We start from the raw sequence: 23648 nt of genomic DNA on the forward strand, positions 1-23648 counted from the left end.
ATATATATATATATGTATATATATATATATATATATATATATATAACACACACACACATATATATATATATATATGTGTGTGTGTGTGTGTGTGTGCGTGCGTTACCCTCTCTGTGAAATCCAGGCTAAAGTCTCACAGTGTGTGTGTGTGTGTGTGTGTATGAGGTCATAAAATTGTTAATTAAAAATAGTTTTAGCTATTTTGTTGTCACACTGCAGTAGGGTAACAATCAACTAATCAACATCGCAATAATTTTCTAAACATGACAACAACAACAACAGCAGTGTAAAAGAAATTGGCAAATTGTCAAACCATAATTATTATTTATGCCTCAATGCATGCTGGGAAGACAGTGAATGGACTGAACCATAAAACCATTGGATTCACTCAATAATTTCTTTATTAAGAATTGTTCAGACAGAATGATTATACCCTTTGTAAAAGAGTGTAAATATTATTCCAAACATGTTTATTATACAATTATTTATGTTACACAAATATGGCCACAAAATATATTATTATTGAAAATAAAATAATAAAGATAAATGAAACTCAACAGGTGGTCAGTGGAGAATTAAACAGAAATCCAGAAACCAGTTTAAAAGTCTGTAAAAGTCTTCTGCATTCCAGCTTTAGAATTTGGATTTGTCTTAGACATTTAGGGCTCTACAAAGACAAATCAAAATCACTTCAGATAAAAGTTTCCATTAAATGACTGATCATTAGTGAATGTTCTCGCTTTAATGCTGTCCAGCTAAATTATGGTTTATGACACTTAAGTGTGCACCACAGTGCCTCATAGAAAACGTTTTGAATGATGTGTAATTGGAGAGCATGTGTCTTCGGGGATATGATCTCTCTATGATCAGATAATGATGATAAAACTGAATTATGCATGATGATTTGAAGATTAAAGTGAAACAGAAGTCTCAAAGATGTGCCAGGTTGAGGCCAGAGTTCACAGACAAAACAAAGCCTGCTGAGGAGTCAAATGCTTGATCTGACCCTATGCTGTCACATCTGAAGCCACAGCTATGTTAAATGACTGATTGATAACTGATATGTATATTATATAGTGAACTGAGAGGAGCTGCTTGTAACCGCATATATGGTGTAATCTGAGCATCATTTTTGAATCTCTGGTTATTCAGCTGTTAACATATGAAATTATTTAAATATGAAATTATCTTTTGAGGCTCTACTGAAATTTTCAGCTTTATGATTATTTCCATATACACTCTCATACAGTGCAATATAAGGAAAAAAGCAGTGCATTGGACCGTATTTCTACATTGTGTGTTACACCTTTATCACCTACAACATGTTCATGCACCATCATTCTCTTCTTCACTGTAATTTGATGCCACTTTCTCTTGCTGCTTTCTTTCTCTGAAGGACAAGAACTAACCATCCTGCTAATGTGCCACAGAAATAACACCTCCAAATTCAGGTTAAAGCTTCAACAGGTCAAAGACACAGAAAGGCACACATTTATCTAGCTATCTAAATGAGGACATACCATAGACTTAAACTCTTTTTATATAAAGTTAATTATATTTACAACAAACTAAAACTAACCCAAGCCTTAACCCTACACCTAAAAGAAGACCTTTAGCATTTTTACAAATGCAAATAAACAAATTAACGCGGCAACTTTTTTGTCTTTGTAGTTTGTACTTCATACAGAACCACTAATGGGACATAGTGATGGTAAAAAAAAATTAGATGGGAGAAAAAAATAGTATTTCAATGCTATTGTGTTCTCTCGCTAAACTTTTGTGTTCTCTGAAGAAACTTTGCATTTGCTCACAAATCATTGGTCTCTCGCAAAATGTGTGCTTCCCCCAAAACATTTGCATTCTCTCGTAAAATTGCAAAAACTTTGCATTTACTCACAAAAAGTTTTGTGTTGGAAATAACATATGTCTCAGTGCAAGATAATTTATACATACAGCTGTATAAATCTCAATTAAATTTTTTTTTTTGTGGTCCAGGGTCACATATACAGTATTAGTGAGGATGCAATGATTTTGAGATTTACTAAAAGAGATTTACTAAACCAATACCTTAAACCCAACCCTCACACCTGTTGGCTTTATTTAAAGCAAACATGACTTGACCCATTTATTAGCATTAAAAATTCAAGACAAATAGCCAATAGCACAAATAGCAACACTTCAAATGTCGATTTTCAACGTTTCACTATTTCTGTGAGCACATTTTGAAAAAAATGTGCCCAAGCTGAACACATAAACACACAGAATCTCTTCATCACTCTGTGCCTGAGCTGGAATAAATCAAACCATGAATTAAATGAAAGTGAATTTGTTTAATATGTGAAGAGAAGGGCACTTATCTGAAAAAGCATTTATAAAGAGCTGAGAGAGTGTGTTTAACTGCCTTATTTCTAAAGCCCATTCAGCAGTGCGTCATTATAATCAGCATCATTATAAATGTAATACAGGTAACAGAAATCACATTGTTACCACAAAGCCTTTTTTGAGACCTACACCTGATAACGTCACAAGACGCCTATTCTGTCACTATATCTAAGTCTTTTCGTACAGTCAGAAACTCAAGATTCAGTATTGCCAGGAACCAGGTCGGTCGGTCCCAGTTTTGACACTTTTGCTCAGTTTCAAGCGCCTCCCAGGCATCATTAGTCTTTGGCTTGTAAATGTCATGCAGTCATTTTGTCACAACTCCTCAATGTAAGACTTGTGCAAAAGTTAAAAGCATGCACATTTCTTGAAGGAACATTCAGCAGTGACTGACGTGACACGCGATTGCGATGTCGTACAACATGTTCGCACATGCATAAGCTCGGCTCGCATCCAGAAAAGCCCTGCATCTTAATGCGAACGGAAACGCTGCTGTATTTATAGCGCCGCCGTGTCTATTTTTTCCTCATAGTGGATTGATATTCCTCAAATGCAGTGTTTCATATTTCCTTATGTAACATCAAGGCCTGCATACAATCCCTACAGAAATCATTCTCCGCCAGCAGGCGCTAAATATAGCAGCTCAAGACCTGATTAGAGAGGAGAGGGGAAAGCTGTCTTTTGTGCTGGAGTGAAAAAATTCAAATCCATTAGCTACCTGACACGTGGGGCTTGAAACCGTGAAACTGAAGAGCGGATTCGAGCGTCGCTCATCACCCTGTCGAGACTGATCTAATGTACATGACAGAACATATAGCCACTTCTGTTTGCACATTAGTTTGAAAATGATCATCAGTGTTTAACTGATTGATAAGTGTGATTTTAATTTTTATAATCAATCAGTGCTTTAAATATGCAAGCATGTGTGTTATATATAGTCTTAAAAGAAGGTTTAAGGTTTAGTTTAGATATCTTCTTAAAGAACACGTTAGATGCTGAAATGGGGAATGAATGAAGAAATTAGGGCTAAAAGAAATGCAATGAATTACCTTAAAATCTAAATTAAAATGTTTTAATCTCTTTCATCAACCTGAAAGGAAGTTTTATTTCTTAAAGTGTACATTCTTAATGAAACCCAAATGAGCTTATTTAGCACCCTAAAATCTATCTGTTCTATTTAGAACAACTTAAAACATTTTTTTAATAATTATAAGAAATTTCAGAAAAAAAGAAACATAGGAACATAAAATAGGAACTTTTATTATGGAATAAACAAAGAATAAGTTTAAAACAAAACCACCCCATTAAAGGTACTACACTTCTGCAAGAGGGTACACTCTAAAAAATGCTGGGTTGTTTCAACCCAACTTTGGGTCAAATATGGACTAACCCAACCATTGGGTTAAATTTTTTAATTACATTTTTAACCCAAAAGTTGGGTTAGTCCATATTTGACCCAAAGTTGGGTTGAAACAACCCAGCATTTGTTAGAGTGTAAGAACAAATAGCACCCATCCATGATGCTTTGCAACATAAGCAGCCAATCAGAAATATTTACACAGTTGCACTGGGATGCTTAAAAAAATACATATAAAAAACATATAAATGTCAGTGCAACTCAGAAATGTGGAGAAAAAGAATAATATAAAATTAAATGGGGTAAATCAGGAAATGGATGTAAAAACTTTAACATTATTTATTAAATATAACTTTAACATAACTAAAAGTTTACTTCACATTTAATATTGTTGACTTTTTAGAGAGGTTGAATTTTTTAAATCACAGATATAATTTAATGAATCGTAGAATTATATTTTAAAGTAAAATGGGAAAACAGGTTTATGGCTGTCAGACTAAAATTTCACTACACCTGTTACTGTACCTACTCCCAACATACACACATTTAATCTAATGAATTTTACCATTATACTCTTGCAGATAATAGAAATTTCTAAAAGCATATTTATAGTTGCTGATTGATCTGACATATAAACAAAAATGCTCACAAAAAGCTTTTATATTATTGTACCAAAACTTATTATTTCAATACAGTCTCAATATTCACTTTTGTATTAGAAAAGAATGCAATTTGTTTACAAGGTATTTAGGTATGTTTAGGTATGTTTACATGCACTAATTTCGTCAATCGGAGAGAATCCAATCCAATCCCATTTCAGATTTGGAAACTTCTGTTTATATTAGGGTGACCATACGTGCCATTTTCCCAGAACGCGTCCTGGCCAGGATTTCTATATTGCCTAAAATATCTAGGTTTTGGCTTTGTTTGCGTGTGCAGACCGATCGGTGTATGACATCAAAATACCTCGAGAGCATTTTGAAAGCATAAGGAACCGTCTGTATGGTATTTTGCTTACTCGAGGTATGTGGTTCCAAAAACATGTCCGGGAGTAAGTTCATTCAACTCAGAGTATGTTCCTGGTTAAGACTCAAGACATTCTCAACAGAGCGACGAATCGACGAGTCACTATGGAAACGGACGCTAAGAAAAAGCGCGCCATGCTGTTTCTTTCCTTACTTACATACCCTGAAAGTAACCTCTGATTTTGGAACCGAAAGTTGAGGTTATCCGCTCGCTTATCCTCAAACATACCTCGGTATGTCACATAACCTGCTTTTTAGGTTCATTGAGTAAGTTACCATGGTAACTGACTCTTAGTATAAGTTACCGGTCTCTCAGAAACGGGCTTGACCTACTCTGCTTTCTCGGGTTTGACAAACCTCCCATTCTAAAACAGAAAACCCGGAGTTTCCCTCATTTCAGGGTTAACATTCTCAGAGGCTTGGTCCGAAATAGCCCCCTATACCCTTAAATAGGGCACTATTTAAGGGGGACAGCCATTTTAATTGGTGTCCGAAATCATAGGCCCTGTCCCAAATGGCGCCCTAAACCCTCGCGGTCTTCCTCTGAGTCCGCACTTTCGTGTCGTAATGCCTCACATAACCTACTTTTTGGAATACCCCCCTGATTCACATATTCATTTACATCTATTCCAAACAAAACAAACCGCATGCACAGTTCCCAGTTGCTGCATTCAGAACAGAGAAAGCCATAATGTCACTGGAGCTGCCATGAGTATTACTGCCATTTTTCCTTTGATGACATACCTGAAAAGAAAGCTGACTTTTACATCATATGAGTTTTTTTTATTAGTAGTAGTAGTAGTAGTAGTAGTAAACATTCTGTCCACTGACCAGCTCATAGGACATGAGACATAAATAAATATATGATATATATGGCATGAAACACAAACACATCACAACATTGCACATATATGACAGGAAAGAATCAAGCATTTACTCAATTGGATTCAACATTTTTTGAATCCAATTGAGAAAATGCTTGATTCTTTCCTGTTGATCAGATTATTTCAGGTCTACACCACTCTTTCCAAATCGATCAAAACTTCTTGAGATTGAAGTGTTTACATGAAGACTTCACTCTAAAAAATGCTGGGTTAAATACAACCCAGAGCTGGGTAAAATATGGACAAACCCAGCGATTGGGTTGTTTTGACCCAGCATTTGGGTTACTACCCAGAAGGTTGGGTTAAACATTTAACCCAACTGTTGGTTGAAAACAACCCAATCGCTGGGTTTGTCCATATTTTACCCAGCTCTGGGTTGTATTTAACCTACAAGCATATCATTCCACAACATCTCCATCTGGTCAGTTTCCTTGACGGATTATTTTCAGCCGCTGTGTGTCGCAAAAGTCTTGTGCTTTGCTCACAATCTTCTTCTTACTCTGTCTCGTTCTCTTGAGGCAGAAGAGATTAATATCCTAACGCTGGCATCACTTGGTCTGACTTACGTTCACTAACAATGAATTATGCCACTAACCCGCTTTTGGAGATGTGCTGTGTGCTGTGTGCATCAAACGCACAATTCTGTGCATCATTGTTTTCACGGTGAGATTTCAGATCAATGCCTTTGCTCTGCCAGCAGGGGCTGCCCGTCTCAGGCTCTCTGGCTCTGGCAGAGACACACAGCTACTTCTGTCAAAATGACATTCTGTCACTCTTTGTCAAGTCTCTCGCATCCTTCCTCCCTGCTGGTGCCAAACTAGGATGGATGGATGGATGGATGCAGGAGATGGAGGTGCAAGGAGGAAGGAAAAGGGGAAGCGTGAGAGACCTTTATGTATTATGTAAAAACTATACAAGGCTCAGTGTTCAGAATCAGGTGATGCAGAACCACTTTAGCTCTGCCTCTCACTCACTTGGCTCCATTTGTGCTCATTCTTTGGGCTTTTTCTGGAGCATTCAGTCGCTCCCGCCCTCCCTCTCCAGCCCACTTGGGTCACACCGACCTTGCAAGGGGTCTGAGGAGGGGAGAGATAGAGAACAAGAGGGAGGGCGGATGGCAAACGGAGGGACAGTTGAAAAAAACGGGATTAAATAGATGAGCAAAAAGAGGATATGTGAATTACAGGCTGTGTCATAAATTCCACGTCATTTCTGTCTTCCATACAATTTCGAAGTCCTGTGCTATTTATAGAAGCCAATGTGTGTGTTTTTTTATTCGCCCATGGATTGCATGGGAGGAAATGCAGAATTTCTAAGCCTTTCTCAGTCTGCATAATGGAGAGAGAAAGAGAGAGAGAGAATAGACCTTGAAATTCCATCCTCTGCACATCCCAGAGGAACATGTTATTGCTTTGAGCTTGATCTTTCATAGCTCAAGAGACTTTATCGAGTTCTCACTTGTGTTTCATTCCTCAGGAGAAATAAAAAAGGTGATTCTCAAAATATACAGGTCACATTTCACTCCAAAAATAGGAAGAAAGAAAATTTAATATATAAAATATAATAAAAAATATTATAAAAATTTTAAAATAAAATTATAGAATAAAAAACAAAATATAACATATAGAATTAATTTTTAAAAATATAATTATGAAGTATGCGCATTTTGCTTAACATTTTATTTACTTTTGATTAGGGATGGGCGATATGGGCTTTAAAATATATCACGATGTTTTTGGTATTTATTGCGGTAACGATATCAATGACGATAAATCGTGTTTCTTTAGAAAAAAGTATTATCTTTCCTATTTTTACCCAAAATAGGGTGTTGTGAGCATTGAGTACACACGTAATGTAAAGACTGTTTAATTCATACTGGAAGCCGGAGGGCGCTCTTGCACAGAAACTCCACATATCCATAGCAGAAGTAATACTACTGACAACGCTCCAGGAGTTATCGCTGAATAAAATACACAAAGGAGACAGAGGCTGTGTTCGAAATGGCATACTTGCTTACTGCTTACTGCTTACTGCCCAGTACACAGTGCATACTGCCTACTATTTTTTTTAAAGAATAGTGTGTGAAACAGTATACAATAAGCAATAAATATTTCAGAGTAGTATGCTTAAGTGGTGTCACATGACAAACACTGAACATTAAAGGCAGAGTAAGTGATTTCTGGTAGCCAATGTTGATATTTGAAATCACCAAAACAAACACGCCCCTACCCCAAAAGGGTCTTGCCCCTATTTTGATAGCTCCGCCCCACATATACGTACGCAACCCAGGCAACGATTAGTTCTGTGAAACAAAGCAAAACCAATGTTACACCATGTCTACACTGATACTTCGGAAATGCAAGTGTCTTTTGCAGTGCTGTTAATCACAGCCAGGCATTGGTGGGCGGAGTTAATGTAAATAGCCTCTGCCAACAAATTGGTCTATTTGTCCTTAGAGTAATACACTCCATTTCTTTTTAGAGCTGCTTGACAGTGGAATTGAATTCTGTTTGCATAATTGAAATATTTGTATTTATACATTTTATTTATATATTGTATTGCTGCAATATTATTATTATTTAATATCTTTGAAACAATCTGTACTGTATAAAGCACTATAAAGATAAAAGTGACATCATTTGATGATCGGAAACGTGCTGTAGAGATTAAAGTACAATCTATGTCCTACTAACGATACTGTTTTTAGATACACAGCGATAGTTTGTAGTTTACATGTATATGTATATACCTTTTGATTTTGATGTTCTTGACAAGTTTTGTGAGATTCACCCCAAAATAGACAAAAATTACGTAACTGTTAGAATACAGTATGAGTATTGAGCATATGCGATATTATGTGGATAGCAGTTCAGATCATTTGAACTTACAAAAATTCAAAAAGAAAACATGAAATTAATTAAAAATATAAAATTAATTCAAAGATACAATGCAAGACAAATTTTAATGTCGCAAAATGTTAATGCTCCTAAAAGTACAGCTTGATTTTCTTGCAATATTTATTTCTTTTTATGTTTATGTTCTTGACACACATTGCAAGATTCACTCCAAAATAGACACAAATTACGCAATTGTCGACATCTAGTATGAGTATACAGCATATGCAAACATTATGTGGATAGCAGCTTATTCAGATCATTTGAACTAGCAAAAATTCCTATTGAAATAACATTGTTAGATGTCTTCTGAAACAAAATTGGCACGTGGGCAGTCAAGCTGCAAAATTGACAATGAATAGCACAGAAGTCATTTTATAGTGTTTTTGTCATACCTTTTTCATTTTTGTCCCTATTCACTGGTATTGCATGGAAAAGAGCAAAGACATTTAGCTAAATTTCTTCTTTGGTCTTCTATGAGTTTGGAAAGAGCAAATGGTGACAGAATTTTCGCTTAACCAAAAGGCTCCATTTGCTCTCCATTTGTGTGAAATTCTTGCAATATTAAAGAGATTCCATTTGCGATTTTTCTTTCATACGGCATCGGAACGTGTGTTCAGGTGCTTTTGAACAAGCATTCATAAAAAATGTACTAAGAGCATCTATGTGTTTAGCACAAGTCTTCATAACAACAAAACAAAGCGGCCCCCGAGGCGAGCGCTTGACACTCGGGTACGGCAGGTGAGTGCGAAGGGTCGAGCGCAGAGGAAGACGGAGTGAAACCAGAGCTAATGATAACAACACTTCTGAAGAGCTGTTACATTTTTGATGCTCTTAGAAGAACGTGAATGAATATTTCAAGAGAAAATGTCTAATTCTGAGTGTAAATCCAGCTCCCCTTTGAGAAACCGACATGAAATGTGTATTAAAGAGAATAACCTATTCAATACTTCCCAACAGATCAGTGCACACATTTTCTTCAGATACTGTAATAATCTCACTTTCATTCTATATTTTTTAAGCTTATCTTTTCTTGTAAATGTTCCCAAGGTCAGGCATGTTTCTTTGATCTTTGATCTTGGAGGACGGCTCCTGTCCAAGCGTGTGTGTGATTTTGTAAAACGAAGCAGGAAGCACAAATGCCGTCAGCGCGCTCGAGATGAACATGAATCTCTGCTCGTCTTCCTGTCTCTCTGGCTGCCTGTCGCCGTGTCCAACAGGATTATCCATGACCTCACATCTTCGTTAAAACGAAAGAAGTACTTATTAACATTGCTGTCAGAATGATCCGTTTTGTGTGTGTGTGGCTCAAACGCTCGAGTTCCTGGAGCTCAAATGCAGAAGCGTGACGCCAGCAACTTCAAGGTCATGGGGTTTGTTTCTCTTACTGATCTGCTAAATGAAAGAAGAGAGAGTACATGTCATTCAACAACATAGTGCATTTAACATTTATTCACTGAACAGACACGTTTAGCTGAAGAAACGAATGACAAACAAGTAATTTATCATAGGAAGTCGACAAGATTGCAGTATATTCTACTTTACATTAAGTATTCGGAAAATGTATCAAAATGAATAGTTTAAACAAGAAAGAATATCTGCCAATGGGGTAAGACAACTAATCTTGTTTTCTTACCCTAAATATATGTTTTATTATATTTGTACTGGAAAACTAGAGAAAAAAAGTCATTTTTGCAGGGCTAAAATATGTTTATCTGAGACATCACACCTGTTTCTGCATTAGCCAATCAGAAAACATCATAGCACTTTTCTTCCTGTCAATGATTTTACGGCTATGTACTGACTGCAATACTATAGCATACTGCACAGTACTGTATGTATTGTGTACTGCCTACTACTTAAAATAAATACTAAACATATGGTAAAAAATGTGTAGTAAAAATAGTATCTGAAACAGCATGTATATGCAACAATAAACAAGCTAAACATTAGTATGTTACACACTGTTGGCACATGATCTTGATCTTGCAAAATTAATACCATAATTCTGTATTTTTAGATCAGTTTTGTGTAAAATATAATACATTTCGATCAACCAAATAAATATTCATATTGATAGGTTGATAGTATTTCAGATTTTTCCGTAACATTGGTGTCACAGTCTTCAGCGGGTGTGCCCAGGAGGGCCACCAGATGACTGTTCTGTGAGCACATGGCTTGTGTTGTGTTTGTCTGTTGCCATGTGTGCTGAGGGAGTTTGCCATGGGGTTCTGGAATGCGGCAGAGAGGCTGGGCTATAATGACTCTGCGCTGAAGGACTTGTTAAATTATGCCCTGGATGAGCCCATTAGCCCCTGGAGCATGCTAGGATGCAATCATGTATCTTTTGAGGGGTTTGTGGAGTTCCTGGCACGTTCTTCAGCTAAGGGGGCCCCTCCCATCTTGTTACCTCGTTATAGTTTTAGTTGCTCCACCTGTGTCTCCCTCGTTAGCCTCCTCGTTTGGTTCCTATTTATTCTCCTGGTGTCTGTCATCCTGTGCTGATCCGTCATTTCTCATTGTGTGTGTTTCGTGTCTGCATGTGTGCAGCTTTAGGCCTGCCTGTCTGTTTTTCCCCTTCGGGGTGGTTTGAGTTTGTTTGTTTCATTTTTATTATTAAAATAAATAACCATTTCTCCTGCAATTGAGTCCTCGCTTCATCTCCCCGCACGCACCGTGACAATTGGAATGTGATTATTAGTATTAAAAACATTTGTCAAAAAGCTGAAATAAAATAAAGTAAAATGTAAATAGTAGATGAAAACATAAACTAAAAAATTAGAAATGTTGGCAATTAACTGAAATTTCAGTTTAAGTTGAAGCATGAAAATTACTAATGAAATAAATAAAGTAAAGCTGAACTAAAAATAAATTAAAACAAAATAGTAATAATAAAAAAACAAATAAAAATAGTAAAAAGCTTATTAAAAATTACTATAAATTAAATGAAAACTGAAAATATACAAATAAAAAGTTATTTCCAAATCTTAATAACTATAGAAGTGTGTAATAATACTATATAGCACTAGATACAGCATCTTAATACTCTTTGAGGTGTTTTTATTCAGTTTAAATTACCGCAGGTGTGGATTTTATGCAGATGTGACTAATAAAATGCAGTTATAATGACATTAAACATCATAATTGTTTTATCACAGCATTTAGGGGCAAGTCGATTGTATCAGATTGGCACACTGTGATTCTGTCTATTGTACGTTTAATGCATGCAAAGCAGCTCTGCAAAAAATAAAAACAATATTTTGTGTGATTGGCTGAAACAGATGATGTCACTGAAATGTACACGTACAGTAACACCAGCTAAACAGGTTGTGATGAACCCACAGCACTAAATCAGAACTGTTTATTTAACCTCGACACACTCCTGTAAGCACTACAGTAGTGGAAAGATAACTTAATTTGCCATGTGTGGATGATTTATGCGTACATGCACGCACAGTTATGCGATTACGGTCTGAGCATGTATGGATATATGCGAGTGTGTGTGCGAGTGTGTTTCTGTGCTGCTGGTGCGTGTGCTCTTGCTGAGTTGACGTTATGAGAGCGGACGGCGCCTGGCTCTGATTTCTGATGTGTTCTGAAGTTCACTATGAGCCTCCGGTGAAGAGGCTGGCTTCAGCTAGGTGAATCATCCTCACCGACAGAGAGAGAGAGAGATCAGCCATACATGAGTAAACCCAATAGAACGGCTGAGAATTAATCAGGGAGGTCAAATGTGCTTACAACAGAGATATTGATGATGCAGAGGAAAATGGATGTCTTCAGAGGTTGCTTTTTCATAGCTCAGGAGTTCTCATCGAACTGGTGCTTCTCATAAAAATCCCTTAGAGAAATTAGATTATAAACAAATGAAACAAATATTGACATACAGAGCTATAAAATGACTGAGAATCGAATTACATAAATAATCTAGTCTGCAGGGAGGTTGAAGATAATTATTTTATGCATTTACTTGATATGTTCACTAACTCATCTCAACTCAACTTTGTTTATATAGCACCAATAAAAACAACGATTGTTGACCAAGGTGCTGTACAATCAATCAAATATCAACAACATTAACACTCAGAACAACATAAATTACAGCACAGATGTAATGTGGTGTTTGGGTTTTGTTTCATGTTCATGTTTTCATGTCTTTTATTTTGGAGTTTAGTCATGGTCCTTGTTCTGTCATGTGATTCCCTTGTCTGTGTGTTATGCTCTGATTGGTTCTTTGGTTAATGTGTCATGTTCTGATTGGTTGTTTTAGTCATGTGTCTTGTGCTTATTGGTTATGGTCTTGTCATGTGGTTCTCAGTTCTGTTTGTCCATTGGTTGGTTTGTGTCATGTGACCCTTCTTGTTTGGTACAAATAGCCCTCATGTTCCCATTGTTTTTGGTCGTGTATTGATGTTGTAATCTGCTGTCGGTGAGTTAAGTCTGTTCAAGTCTAGTCAAGTCTTCGTTTATTGTTTGGATCACTTGTAAATAAAACTGCACATGGGTTCTCACTATGCTCGCCTTCAGTGGACTGAATCATTACAACAGAACAGAGCTAACACCGCACAATTAACTACAGTTAAAAGCCAGAGAAAAAAATATGGGTTTTGAGTTTGGCTGTAAACTCATTCAGTGTAGAGGCAGTTCTAATAGAAACCGGTGGGCTGTTCCAGAGTTTCGGAGCAGCAACAGCAAAGGCTCGGTCGCCTCTTAATTTCAATTTAGCCTGAGGAACGTTTAATAGTCTCTGGTTGGAAGACCTAAGAGACCTTCCAGGATTGCGAGCAGATAATAAATCAGACCGATATACAGGAGTTAACCCATTCAGAGCTTTAAAAACCAGCAGCAGGACTTTAAAATAAATTCTATAACGCATTGGGAGCCAATGCAAAGATATTAATACACCAGTAAGGAGCCTAGCAGCAGCATTTTGTACCATTTGAAGTCGATTAAGAGATGCTTGATTAATAGCCATATAAAGGGAATTACAGTAATCGAGCCTCGTTGAAATAAAAGCATGAATGACCCTTTCAAAGTCCTTAAAAGAAAGAAATGGTTTCACTTTAGCTAAGACTCTGAGATGGAAAAAAATTGGTTTTGACTACTGTACTAATCTGTTTGTCAAATTTGAGAGCACTATCAAAATAGACCCCCAAATTCTTCACTACTGGTTTCACACAGGAAGACAAATGGCCAAGATTTAAGCCAGGGGAGCTAGCAACTTCTGATAATTCGAAAACTATAATCTCAGTTTTGCCTTCATTAATGTGAAGAAAAATTTAGGGACATCCAGGCCTTAACATCAGCTAGACGCTAACAATCACTTGTATCTTACTCCCTAACCACCCAGCATACAGCTTAACCAGTTGCTAAATGCATCTAAATATTAGTGCATATTATAAAAATTGTAGTTATTTTGAGTGCGAACATTAGGTTTGTTATAGGTTGCACCGTATTTACAAAACACAATTAATGTGCTATTATAGCCTGCAGAAAGGGGGCAGTAGTGATCCCAGCCATGGTGATTCATCAAATAATGATCCCATGATGGATAGGAGCATATAAGATTAGTTTATAAAATATATAAGATTAAGTTTATAATAATTTATAAAAGTTACAATAAGGCAATATAAAAAAGGGAATACAAAGAACTGAAGACTGTAAAAAATCTAATAAAAATAAGATTTACATAAAGTAACGAACAAAAACAACATCTTAATACCATACAAATGCCAGAATCTTTAAATAAATTAAATTTAAATAAACTAAACTAAAATAAATTAAAAAATAACACTCTCCTTCACTTTTCATGTAGTAAAACTCTAAAATGTACAATGGGTTAACAAATGCACTTACATGTATAATTTTTTCTTTAAAAAAATAAAAACTACATATGTACATCTTCAAGTAGTATACCAAATGTTATGTCATAAACTCAAATGCCAAATTAACTGAATTTTTAAGCCAATCATATGTTAGACCAAAAGCCACTGCTAAGACGAGCATTAGAGCCAGGCATATATCCAGATTTTAAAGAGCCAAATCACCTGCTTGTGTTTCAATAGTGGGTGTGTTTGTGCTCTCACCTGATTTGCATAAATAATTTGCTACTATGCTAAAACAAAGCATGTATCTTATCCAAATAAACATCACTATCATTTTTATTGAAATCCCCTCTCAGTGTTTGATTAGGGATGCACATTTTGGCCAATAACCGATAACTGGTTTAATTTTCGAAGCCGATAATGATATATTGGCTAATATTAGATATCAGTCTAGATTTCTAGAGGATGATGCTTCAAATGTCATCAAACATCCCCAGTGGAAAACTATTGGACAAAAAAAAAAATTATGCATGCTAGCTTTCTTATAGGCTATTTATAATCTTGGCGTTTTGGCCAAAAGTCTCCATTTGCTTTCTATTTCATATCACTGCTGTCTAGGAAATACATTCAAGATGTTAAAGGGATAGTTAAAAAAAGACAATTCTGTCATCATGCATACTGTAACCTGTGTGACTTCCTTTCTTCTGTGGAAAATAAAAAGATATTTGGAAGAATGCTGGAAACCCAACAGTTTTGGTGACCATTGACTTCCAGTGCATGGTCAAAAAACACCAAGACATTTCTGAAAATAACTTCTATGTTCCACAGAAAAAAGCTCATACAGATTGACATAGAGGTGAATAAATAATGCCAAAATAAATACATTTTTGAGTGAACTATCCCTTTCAAGAACTTTTTTTTTTTTTGTTTCTTATAAATATAATGAGATGTGTAAAACAGACGTGGTGAGAGCGGCCTAAACAGGAAACGATTGGGCTCAGTGGGCGAGTGCCAGCTCAGCAGGTGAATTCTGGGAAGGGCTTCCTGTCCTCCCCTAATAACCTGCCGTGGCCTTCGAATGGTGTGCTGCGATTTGGCAGCCTTGGCGCATCCGTGCCCGGTGCGGCCCAACCTCACCTTTTCACATGCGGCTTGTGTGTTTCGCCGGCCGGTGTTTGATCTGAACACTGGGCGGCACGACTACACGCCAAGTGTGTGCATTTTTAGCTCCATAGCCCCACATCCGCATGTGTGTAATCGACTGTGTTTGTACACGCACGCTCGCCAGTGTGTGTGTTTTTAGATTAGTGTCTTCAGCATCTTGCTCGGGGGAAGGTGATACGCTCGTCCGCGCGAGCCTCTTTGTCTGTTTTCGCCTTGTTTGGATGGACGGCTTTAAAACTGAGCAGCTGAGAGTGAGGGAGAGCGAAAAAGAGGGAGGGAAGTGAGTGAAAGAGAGAGTGGGGAAAACGAAGGGAGGGTGAAAGGGAGAGAGAGAGAGTGCAAGCAAGTGAACAAGCAATCTTGGGTTTTCTCTTCTGAGCAGCCCTTCACACTAAGACACATGTCTCCTTTTTCTGATCCCTCCATCCACTTCTTCACTCCTCCCATCCTGTCACCCTGACGCCCTGCATCGCCACTCCTGGATCATCTACATCCTTCCCGTAAAATCCATCTTTCCTAGAAGATAAGCCCGCAGACCTCATCTCACCATCCGTAATCCATGCATGGAGACATGTGGATGCTCACACACGCGCGCAAGCGGCCGCATTGACTCTCAAGTGCGTAAAATTAGCAGAAGGGACTTTACTATGGGAAACTGCGTTAAATCGCCACTTAAGAATTTCTCCAAGAAGGTAAGATGCTCTGTCTGATAGCTGAGAGTGTGTGTGTGTGGCATACAGACTCGACCCAGACTTGGACTGTGTTGCATGGACTGTCAGAGAGTTTAATAGAGTTTAAATGGAGTTTAATAGCCATGCTCTGAATTTCTCTACACAACTGTATACAGTATCATCATGGTATTCTCAAAGAACACTCTGGACTGAGTGAACCTCATCAAATTGTTGAATTTAGAGTTTGTGCATGCTACTGTAGACAACTAGCTGTTGTATTTTGCTTGAAAACCTAATGAAACCAAGCAAAAACTTTAGTATAAAAGGACTTGTCCTGCATCAGGATGTTTTGTGTTTGGTTGCTATCTTTGACCTTGGAAGTTGTGTACGTTAATACGTTTAATGATATCCTAGATATTTAATGTACTTGCATTTAATGAGAGTAAACCGTAAAGTTCTTGACAATGACGTTAGAAGTAGCTTCTGAAAGTTCTCTGAAGTTCTTCTCGATCATCTTTAGATGACTTGGGATGTATGCGCTCAAGGATTAGCGCTGGCACTTGCTAAGAGCTCCTCTCCCGGTGTGCCCAATGGCACAGGTTTCTTCGGAAGAACGTACGAGCTGGCACCTTACAGCCTTGGCAACAGATGGAGTGTGAAGGTCATGTGCAAATAGAGAGGGGATGTTTGCAAAGACACATATGTGCATGCATCATGCTGCCATCACATTATAAAGGCTTTTACCAATAGTAGCATAGAAGATTAGGCTCATGGCAAGATTCAGTATATGAGGCCAAATGAAACCGCTAGTGTGTGTCTGTAAGTGTATACCTCAATTTTACCCACCAGTCGGATGCTGATTACTTTAGCTGCATGTGGTAGGACAGGATAACAGGAACGGAAGAGAGGGGGAAAAGATCTAATGCAAGAATATGATACTTTAATTCAATAAAATCAATTTGATGTCAACATAAAAACCTGTTTTGCTTACGTAATCTGTATTTGCATGTAAAACAGGATATTCAGTTAGAAAAAAGTGGGCCTTTGGTTATTTAGAAACTGATTGGATTGTGAAAAGTGAGCAAGTCAGATGGCTGGAGGGGAGGAGTTGAACAAATAAGGGATACGTGAAAGGAAAGTTGTTTCAGAGGCAGAGCAAGTTTTTATATTTTGATGAAAGATTAAAATTGCTGCATCCCAATTTGCCCTATATATACTATGTATTCTCACTTTGTGAAAGAAAAGTGTGTAGCAGAAGAGAGGCAAGTATATTTTCTTTATCTATATTTATTATCTATATTTTCTTTTATTTCAGCTACATTTATTATTTTAATAGTTTTAGTTAACAATAATATATTACTCAACAACTTGTAGAGAAAAGAAGTGGCACATTGATCTGCCAGTCGTGGATATTTTTGCATAATGATGAATTTATAAGTTAATGGCTAAACGTCTTTATGGAAGTTCACAATGCAGTTGCAGATGACGTATTTTTCATCGGATTAGATGCTGTTTATTAATCACCCAAACTCCTTTATTTAAAGCTCTCTACTGTATGTCTCGCACATCCACCATGTTTGTAGTTTTTATAATTTTTTATTTGTGTTTGTAGTTCTGAACCACATCCTTCTCCAAAGCGCAATGGGTTGTGGGCAATATTAGCCATTAGAGTGCGGGTGGATCTGCACTTCAAATTTTCAACGGAAATTGTAAAATATGCGGTACCTTTGGGACACTCATTTCAATATACTACAATTTGGGGCAAACAGTGTCTGTTCAACAAGCTGACAGAAGTCGATCCATTTCTTTGTTGGAAGCTTTTAAATGACAAAGTATAATTGTTGTCATTATAAATATTCATTTTTCCATGGCCACGGAGGAAACGTTAAATGTAAAGCGTTTTCCTCTCTTTAGAAAACTGTAATGTAGAAAGCGTTTATGGATTAAGACAGTGATATTTAAATTTCATATTTTGGGCTCATCTGTTTTTCTGCACATATTATGCTTTATTAGTAAGATGTGTGTACTGTCTCGGTGCATTAAGCGTGTTCTTATATTAGAGGAAAATGTTTAACGTGTAAATAAACGCGTTGTGTTCACATTTTGAGCTTATATGCATATCTGCACATAGTATATGCTTTACAATTTTGTCTTTATCACTGTCTTGGTACATTAAGCCACTTTAAGCATTTTAGAAAGTCCACAGCAATGTGATTCTTTTATTGAGTGAGAGTCAGTGGGTTTAATCAGTGACATTAACAGATTTACTATTCGGCGTCTTCTCTGCAACCTCCTTCCCTTGGTGTTTTTACACATAGAAAAAGCGAAAAAACATATTGCATTGTCCAGTTTTCTCTCAGAACGATGATCTGAGTTACTATTGCAATTCTCGATGCAGCATGAATAACATACACTGGTGCTATTTTTCACAATCACGACAAACAATCAAATACTGCCCTAAACTCAGCGCTAGGAAAGGCAGCGCTATCCTGCAAGTATGGCGGATAAACAAAGCAGTTTCCCAGAACTCAACGCGGTGTTATGTCACATTCTCATTCTTTATAGTATTTATGGATAGTATGCAAACTGAGACACAGCAAAATCTTTTATTTATTTATTTTGGAAATATGTGAAAAACAGATTTCCAAAGAAAATTATTGATTTCATTAGTTTTGATTTCATTATTTCTTTTTTTTTTTTTAAGATTCATTTTTAGCATTGTTTTGCCTTAATTTTGATAGGACAGTTAGTTGACAGGAAGATAAGTGAGAGAGAGAGAGGGTATGGGATCAGGAAATGATTTTTCAGAAGCTGCTTCTTGATAAGCTATCTGTTTGGTTGTTAGATAACGTCAGTCTTCTCTTTAATTAACCCATGGGTCTGTGTTTAATTGGAGAGATGCTCTTTATGTGTTTGTGAGTTATATTCTGCGTGCTGTTCACCTTCTCTGCCTGTCTGCTAATTGGTCATTATAATGTGCTGGCTGACTGGTTTCATTCTTATCCTGATTAGCCCTCTGCTAAACATGAGCAGTTTTACGTTCTCAAAACATACTAGCCTTTTAGGTTATTTGAGGATCTACTCTAATATAATGATATTGGTTAATCCACATCTTCACCCTTCGATGATCAAAATGCCAAAGATTCATTTGTTAGAACAAGTCGAGAACCATTTGGATTTGCTTTTAAAGCAGTCTTAAGCGCAGCGTGATAATTTGTTTTCATGGCAGCAATCAAATGGCGTAGTGTTGAGTATGAAAGTGGATGAATTATTCAGTTTGAATGATATCTGATCTTAAAGGTTCTGTCAGTTGCTGAGAGGGAATAGAGAATAGAGGGCAAAGTATGGCTCGATGTGATTTACCCAAGTAGGACATGTTCCTGGCTCAACAGCCCTTGTTGGACTCAGAACAATGTTCCTGTTAAACAACCATCGCCCTAATGGTACATTTCATACAAACTCGGATGTGGGATATTGTGACCCGATATCTCTGGCTTCCAAATATATAGCATGCAGTTGTCTGATGCTTGCGATTAGAACCATAAATATTAACTTACTGAATCTTTACACACTTTAAGGTAGGAACTTTGACTCATTGATGCATTTTATTTGTTTAAAAGTTTGTAAGTAACTCTTTGGGTGCAACTATGTTCATGTCATACAAACTTAAAAAATATGATTAAAATGTGAATATGAATGTTGTGGCCTAATTTAGGTTTTTCCACATTTTGTGCACTAGAGATGAAATCTAGCGATAAAGCTTTCAGAAAATTCTCATTTAGCGGGTTTATGAGGAGACAGCCTTGTGCGCCCAAACTACATTTCCCATCATCCTCCTTGGCAGCTCAAGAATGCTAATGGTGTATTCACCAGTTAGGAAGTCATAATTATGCCATCAGATGCGTTTATAAATCACTTTGGGTGGAGCAAGATGATCATCACCTTTTCTAGAAAAAAATACAAGAAGAATTTTTAACTCTATTCTACTAAATGATGAATAATTTTCTTTTGGTTTGTTTTTGCTTTATGTTTTTATTCAATTTATGAAGGTGCTGTAAATTGAATCTTTATATATTCTATCATAATTGTACAGTACTATTGTATTTTGTACATGCAACTTAGCTAGTCTTATTGTAAATAAGAAAACAATAATTCCATTCATTTCAACAAATTCACCAGACACTGTTTATTGCGTCCACCATATTTTCCTCACTGACACACCACCAATTCGGAAACTCGGGGCTTAAAGAAAGTAGAGTTTCTGTAATTATGACTTTGTGGTGGCGTTCATGTGCATTCAACTCATAAAAATGATCTTTCCGACATGATTTGAACGCACCATTAAAAAACATCAAACACTGATTACACACCTACTGCGCTTCCTCTTTCTCCTTTATGTTGCATCGGTGCTAAATAAACCTTCCTGTGTTAGTCAGGAAGTGAAAAGGAGAGAGAATGAAACATGAAACTGTCAAGAGAATCAATTTTATTCCAACTATAATCACTCGTAAATAGGAACTTCCCAGAAGGAACTGAACGGAAGAATGCTGATCCAGAAACATTTTGTACTCTGGTAAATTACATTAAGCACAAAGTCTGAAGGTAGAGATCAGCTTTGTTTTCTCACTGTCTGATGCAGAAGCACGTAACAGAAACAACCAATCGATTGACCTGATGGCTGACTGAAATGACTGACTGACCCGTCCATCCAATGTGTCCGGCAGAAGACCGTGTAGTTTCTAATTGTGTCTTTACCCCACGTTCCTTCTTCACTTACTTGTTTGGGACTGCTGGGACATGATGGCTGCATTCAGGACCGGAAGCGCAGCTACGAAGCAGTGCAGTCATGTGATGAAGGTGTGACATCTGGAGAGGCCCTAGCGGCCTTGGCTCAGAACTCAACATACATGCACAATGTGCTCGGGCCTGCCTGCATCTTCCTCCGCAAGGGCTTCGCTGAGAGCCGGAAGGCTGTACGTAAGTCTGGACATGCACATCTACACACACATTAACGTAAAAACAAGTTCTCACTTATCTAGTAAGTGGAAATTTCAGAATTCAGAGCAACACAGTATAGGCACTGAACATTATATCATGCATGGGACAAAGTACAGTTATCATCACTAAATAAAGTCTTTTATTATCCTGAAAGAGTTTATTTTGCAGTATTTGGCTTTTCAAACAAAATAAATATACATTTTATTATTGATTTAAATCGAAATACATATAAAAATTGGTATGAAGTTTCTATATGTAGTTTATAAAAAAATATTACACTATTTGACATTGCTTTTCTTGTGGTGTGACATTCTATGCTGTCTATTTTAAACAGTACTTTTTTGCAATTCTTGTATAATTCTTTATGCAAACAGGTTTTATGAGCTCACTGAGCGCTTACATGTACTTAAATTGTAGATATTGTCCATATAAAATGGACTAATAAAGGGAGAAAGTGTTTAAAATTATGACAAATAGGACTTAATGAATCTTGCACTGCATTTCAGCAGCAGCCTTTCTCTGCTGCTGAATCTTCAGCGGTGCAGCAAAATAAATCATTATTACCTGAGTTGTGAATGTGATGCAATATCACATAGTCTGTACTGAATGTGATGAATATGTACTTACAGTTAATGGCAAGAAATCTCTCTCTATTGATTTGTCTTCACGGGATGCAGGTATAAACAAATATACAATACCTACAATTTGGCCATTGTAGTACGATTCATAGATGAATGAAATAAATGGTTCTTTTTAGTGAATCAAAAAAGTGTAGTCTGATTCACAAACGAGAGACTCTTATGAGCCGGTACTTTTTAATGAATCAAAAACATATAGCGCGACCAGTGTAGTCTGATTCACAAATGCGCGTGACTGTTATGAGCTGGTTCTTTTTAGTCAATCAAAAACATACAGTGTGAAAATGCAGTTTGATTCCTGAACAAGTGACTATTATGAGCCCGTTCTTTTTAATGAATCAAAAAACATTTTGCGCAACCAGTGTAGTCTGATTCCCAAACAAGTGACTGTTATGAGCTGGTTGTTTTTAATTAATCAAAAACATTTAGCACAATCAATGTAGTCTGATTCCTGAATCAGTGACTCTTATGAGCCAGTTCTTTTTAATGAATTAAAAACGACCAATGTAGTCTGATTCCTGAACAAGTGACTTTGATTAGCCTTTTTTTTTTCATGAATCAAACACATATAGCGTGACCAATGTAGTCAATGTAGTCTGATTCCTGAACAAGTGACTCTTATTAGCTGGTTCTTTTTAATGAATCAAAAATATACATAGTGACCAGTGTACAGTAGTCTGTTTCACGAATGAGTGACTGTTAGTCACTGTTAGTCAATCAAAAACATATATTGTGACCAATGTAGTCTGATTCTTGAATGAGTGAGTCTTATGAGACGGTTCTTTTTAGGGAATCAAAAATATACAATGTGACCACTGTTTTTAACAAATCAAAAATACAGCACGACCAGTGTGATATTTTATATATATATATATATATATATACTGAAGCACTGATACATTTTAAAGGCTGTTCTTCTCAAATGCAGACATTTTGCAGACGGTCATAAAGAAGCAGTGCTACGTGCTGGGTTTATGTACGAACTGCAGGGATCTGCCTTTATTAGCCTCTGCAGGGGTCTTGGGTCAGGCTCACGTGATTGAGCTCTTCTGCAGGAGCTCAGAAAGTGTTTGGAGGTGAGCCCTGCATGTGCTCGTGTTCGAGGAGATGTGTGAGCAGGGAATGCTGGGATCAAAGAAACTAATGGCTTGAGCTGATTATGAGAGATCAATCCTGAGTTTATATGTGCTGTTCCAAATGACTTAATCCAAATGGGAAGATCAAATTAAAAAAACAGAGAGAGGCAGGAGGAAAAAAAGCCTGAAAAGGTTGGGTGTATTAGTTTACACGTGCCATTGTAAACCTAATGCAGTAATGAGTTTTTCTTTAGCAGGAAATAGTGCATAGAATTAAATGACTGTATTCTTCAGAGAAGGAGGAGAACGCCAGCTGACTTGTGTCATTAATGGAACAAAACTGCACAAATTAGCATGGATTGTCGGTGATTACTTTGTTTATTTTGTTGCAGAACAGAGAGCTGAGACCAGAGGAACTGGATGGTAAGTTCTACCTCGTTGCTAAAGTGTCACGGTTTCCACACAAATATTAAAGGGGTGCTATTATGCTTTTTTACTTTTTCAACTTTAGTTAGTCTGTAATGTTGCTGTTTGAGCATAAAAAAGATCTTCAAAGTTACTAAGCTCAAAGTCCAATTCAAAAGGAGATATTTTATTTAACAGAAATCACTTTTCAAAAACTACAACGAACGACTCGTTTGGACTACAACGCATATTTTCCGGGATTTGTGATATCACAAATACCGACGAATGGGACGAGACCTGGTTGAGCTGCACTAGAGAAGGCAACGAGT

At 36.9% G+C, this 23648-nt stretch overlaps 1 protein-coding gene across 3 annotated transcripts in view; it reads left to right on the forward strand.

Annotated features, from left to right (window-relative positions):
• Nucleotides 1-23648, forward strand: part of LOC107758669 (calcium-binding protein 1-like) — a 34048-nt gene that overhangs the window by 1363 nt on the left and 9037 nt on the right. Inside the window, exons 1-3 of one of the 3 annotated variants that reach the window (XM_016576470.1) lie at nt 15826-16223; nt 21017-21175; nt 23307-23337. In XM_016576470.1, coding sequence (XP_016431956.1) covers nt 16095-16223; nt 21017-21175; nt 23307-23337 — 319 coding nt within the window. In that variant the 5' untranslated portion in view covers nt 15826-16094. Of the gene's footprint in view, nt 1-15825; nt 16224-21016; nt 21180-23306; nt 23338-23648 lie in introns of those variants that run through there. The other 2 variants (XM_016576471.1, XM_016576469.1) reach the window with 2 other exon arrangements.

The sequence above is a fragment of the Sinocyclocheilus rhinocerous genome, unplaced genomic scaffold (assembly GCF_001515625.1).
Source record: "Sinocyclocheilus rhinocerous isolate Xijiao unplaced genomic scaffold, SAMN03320098_v1.1 scaffold623, whole genome shotgun sequence".
Lineage (NCBI taxonomy): Eukaryota > Metazoa > Chordata > Actinopteri > Cypriniformes > Cyprinidae > Sinocyclocheilus > Sinocyclocheilus rhinocerous.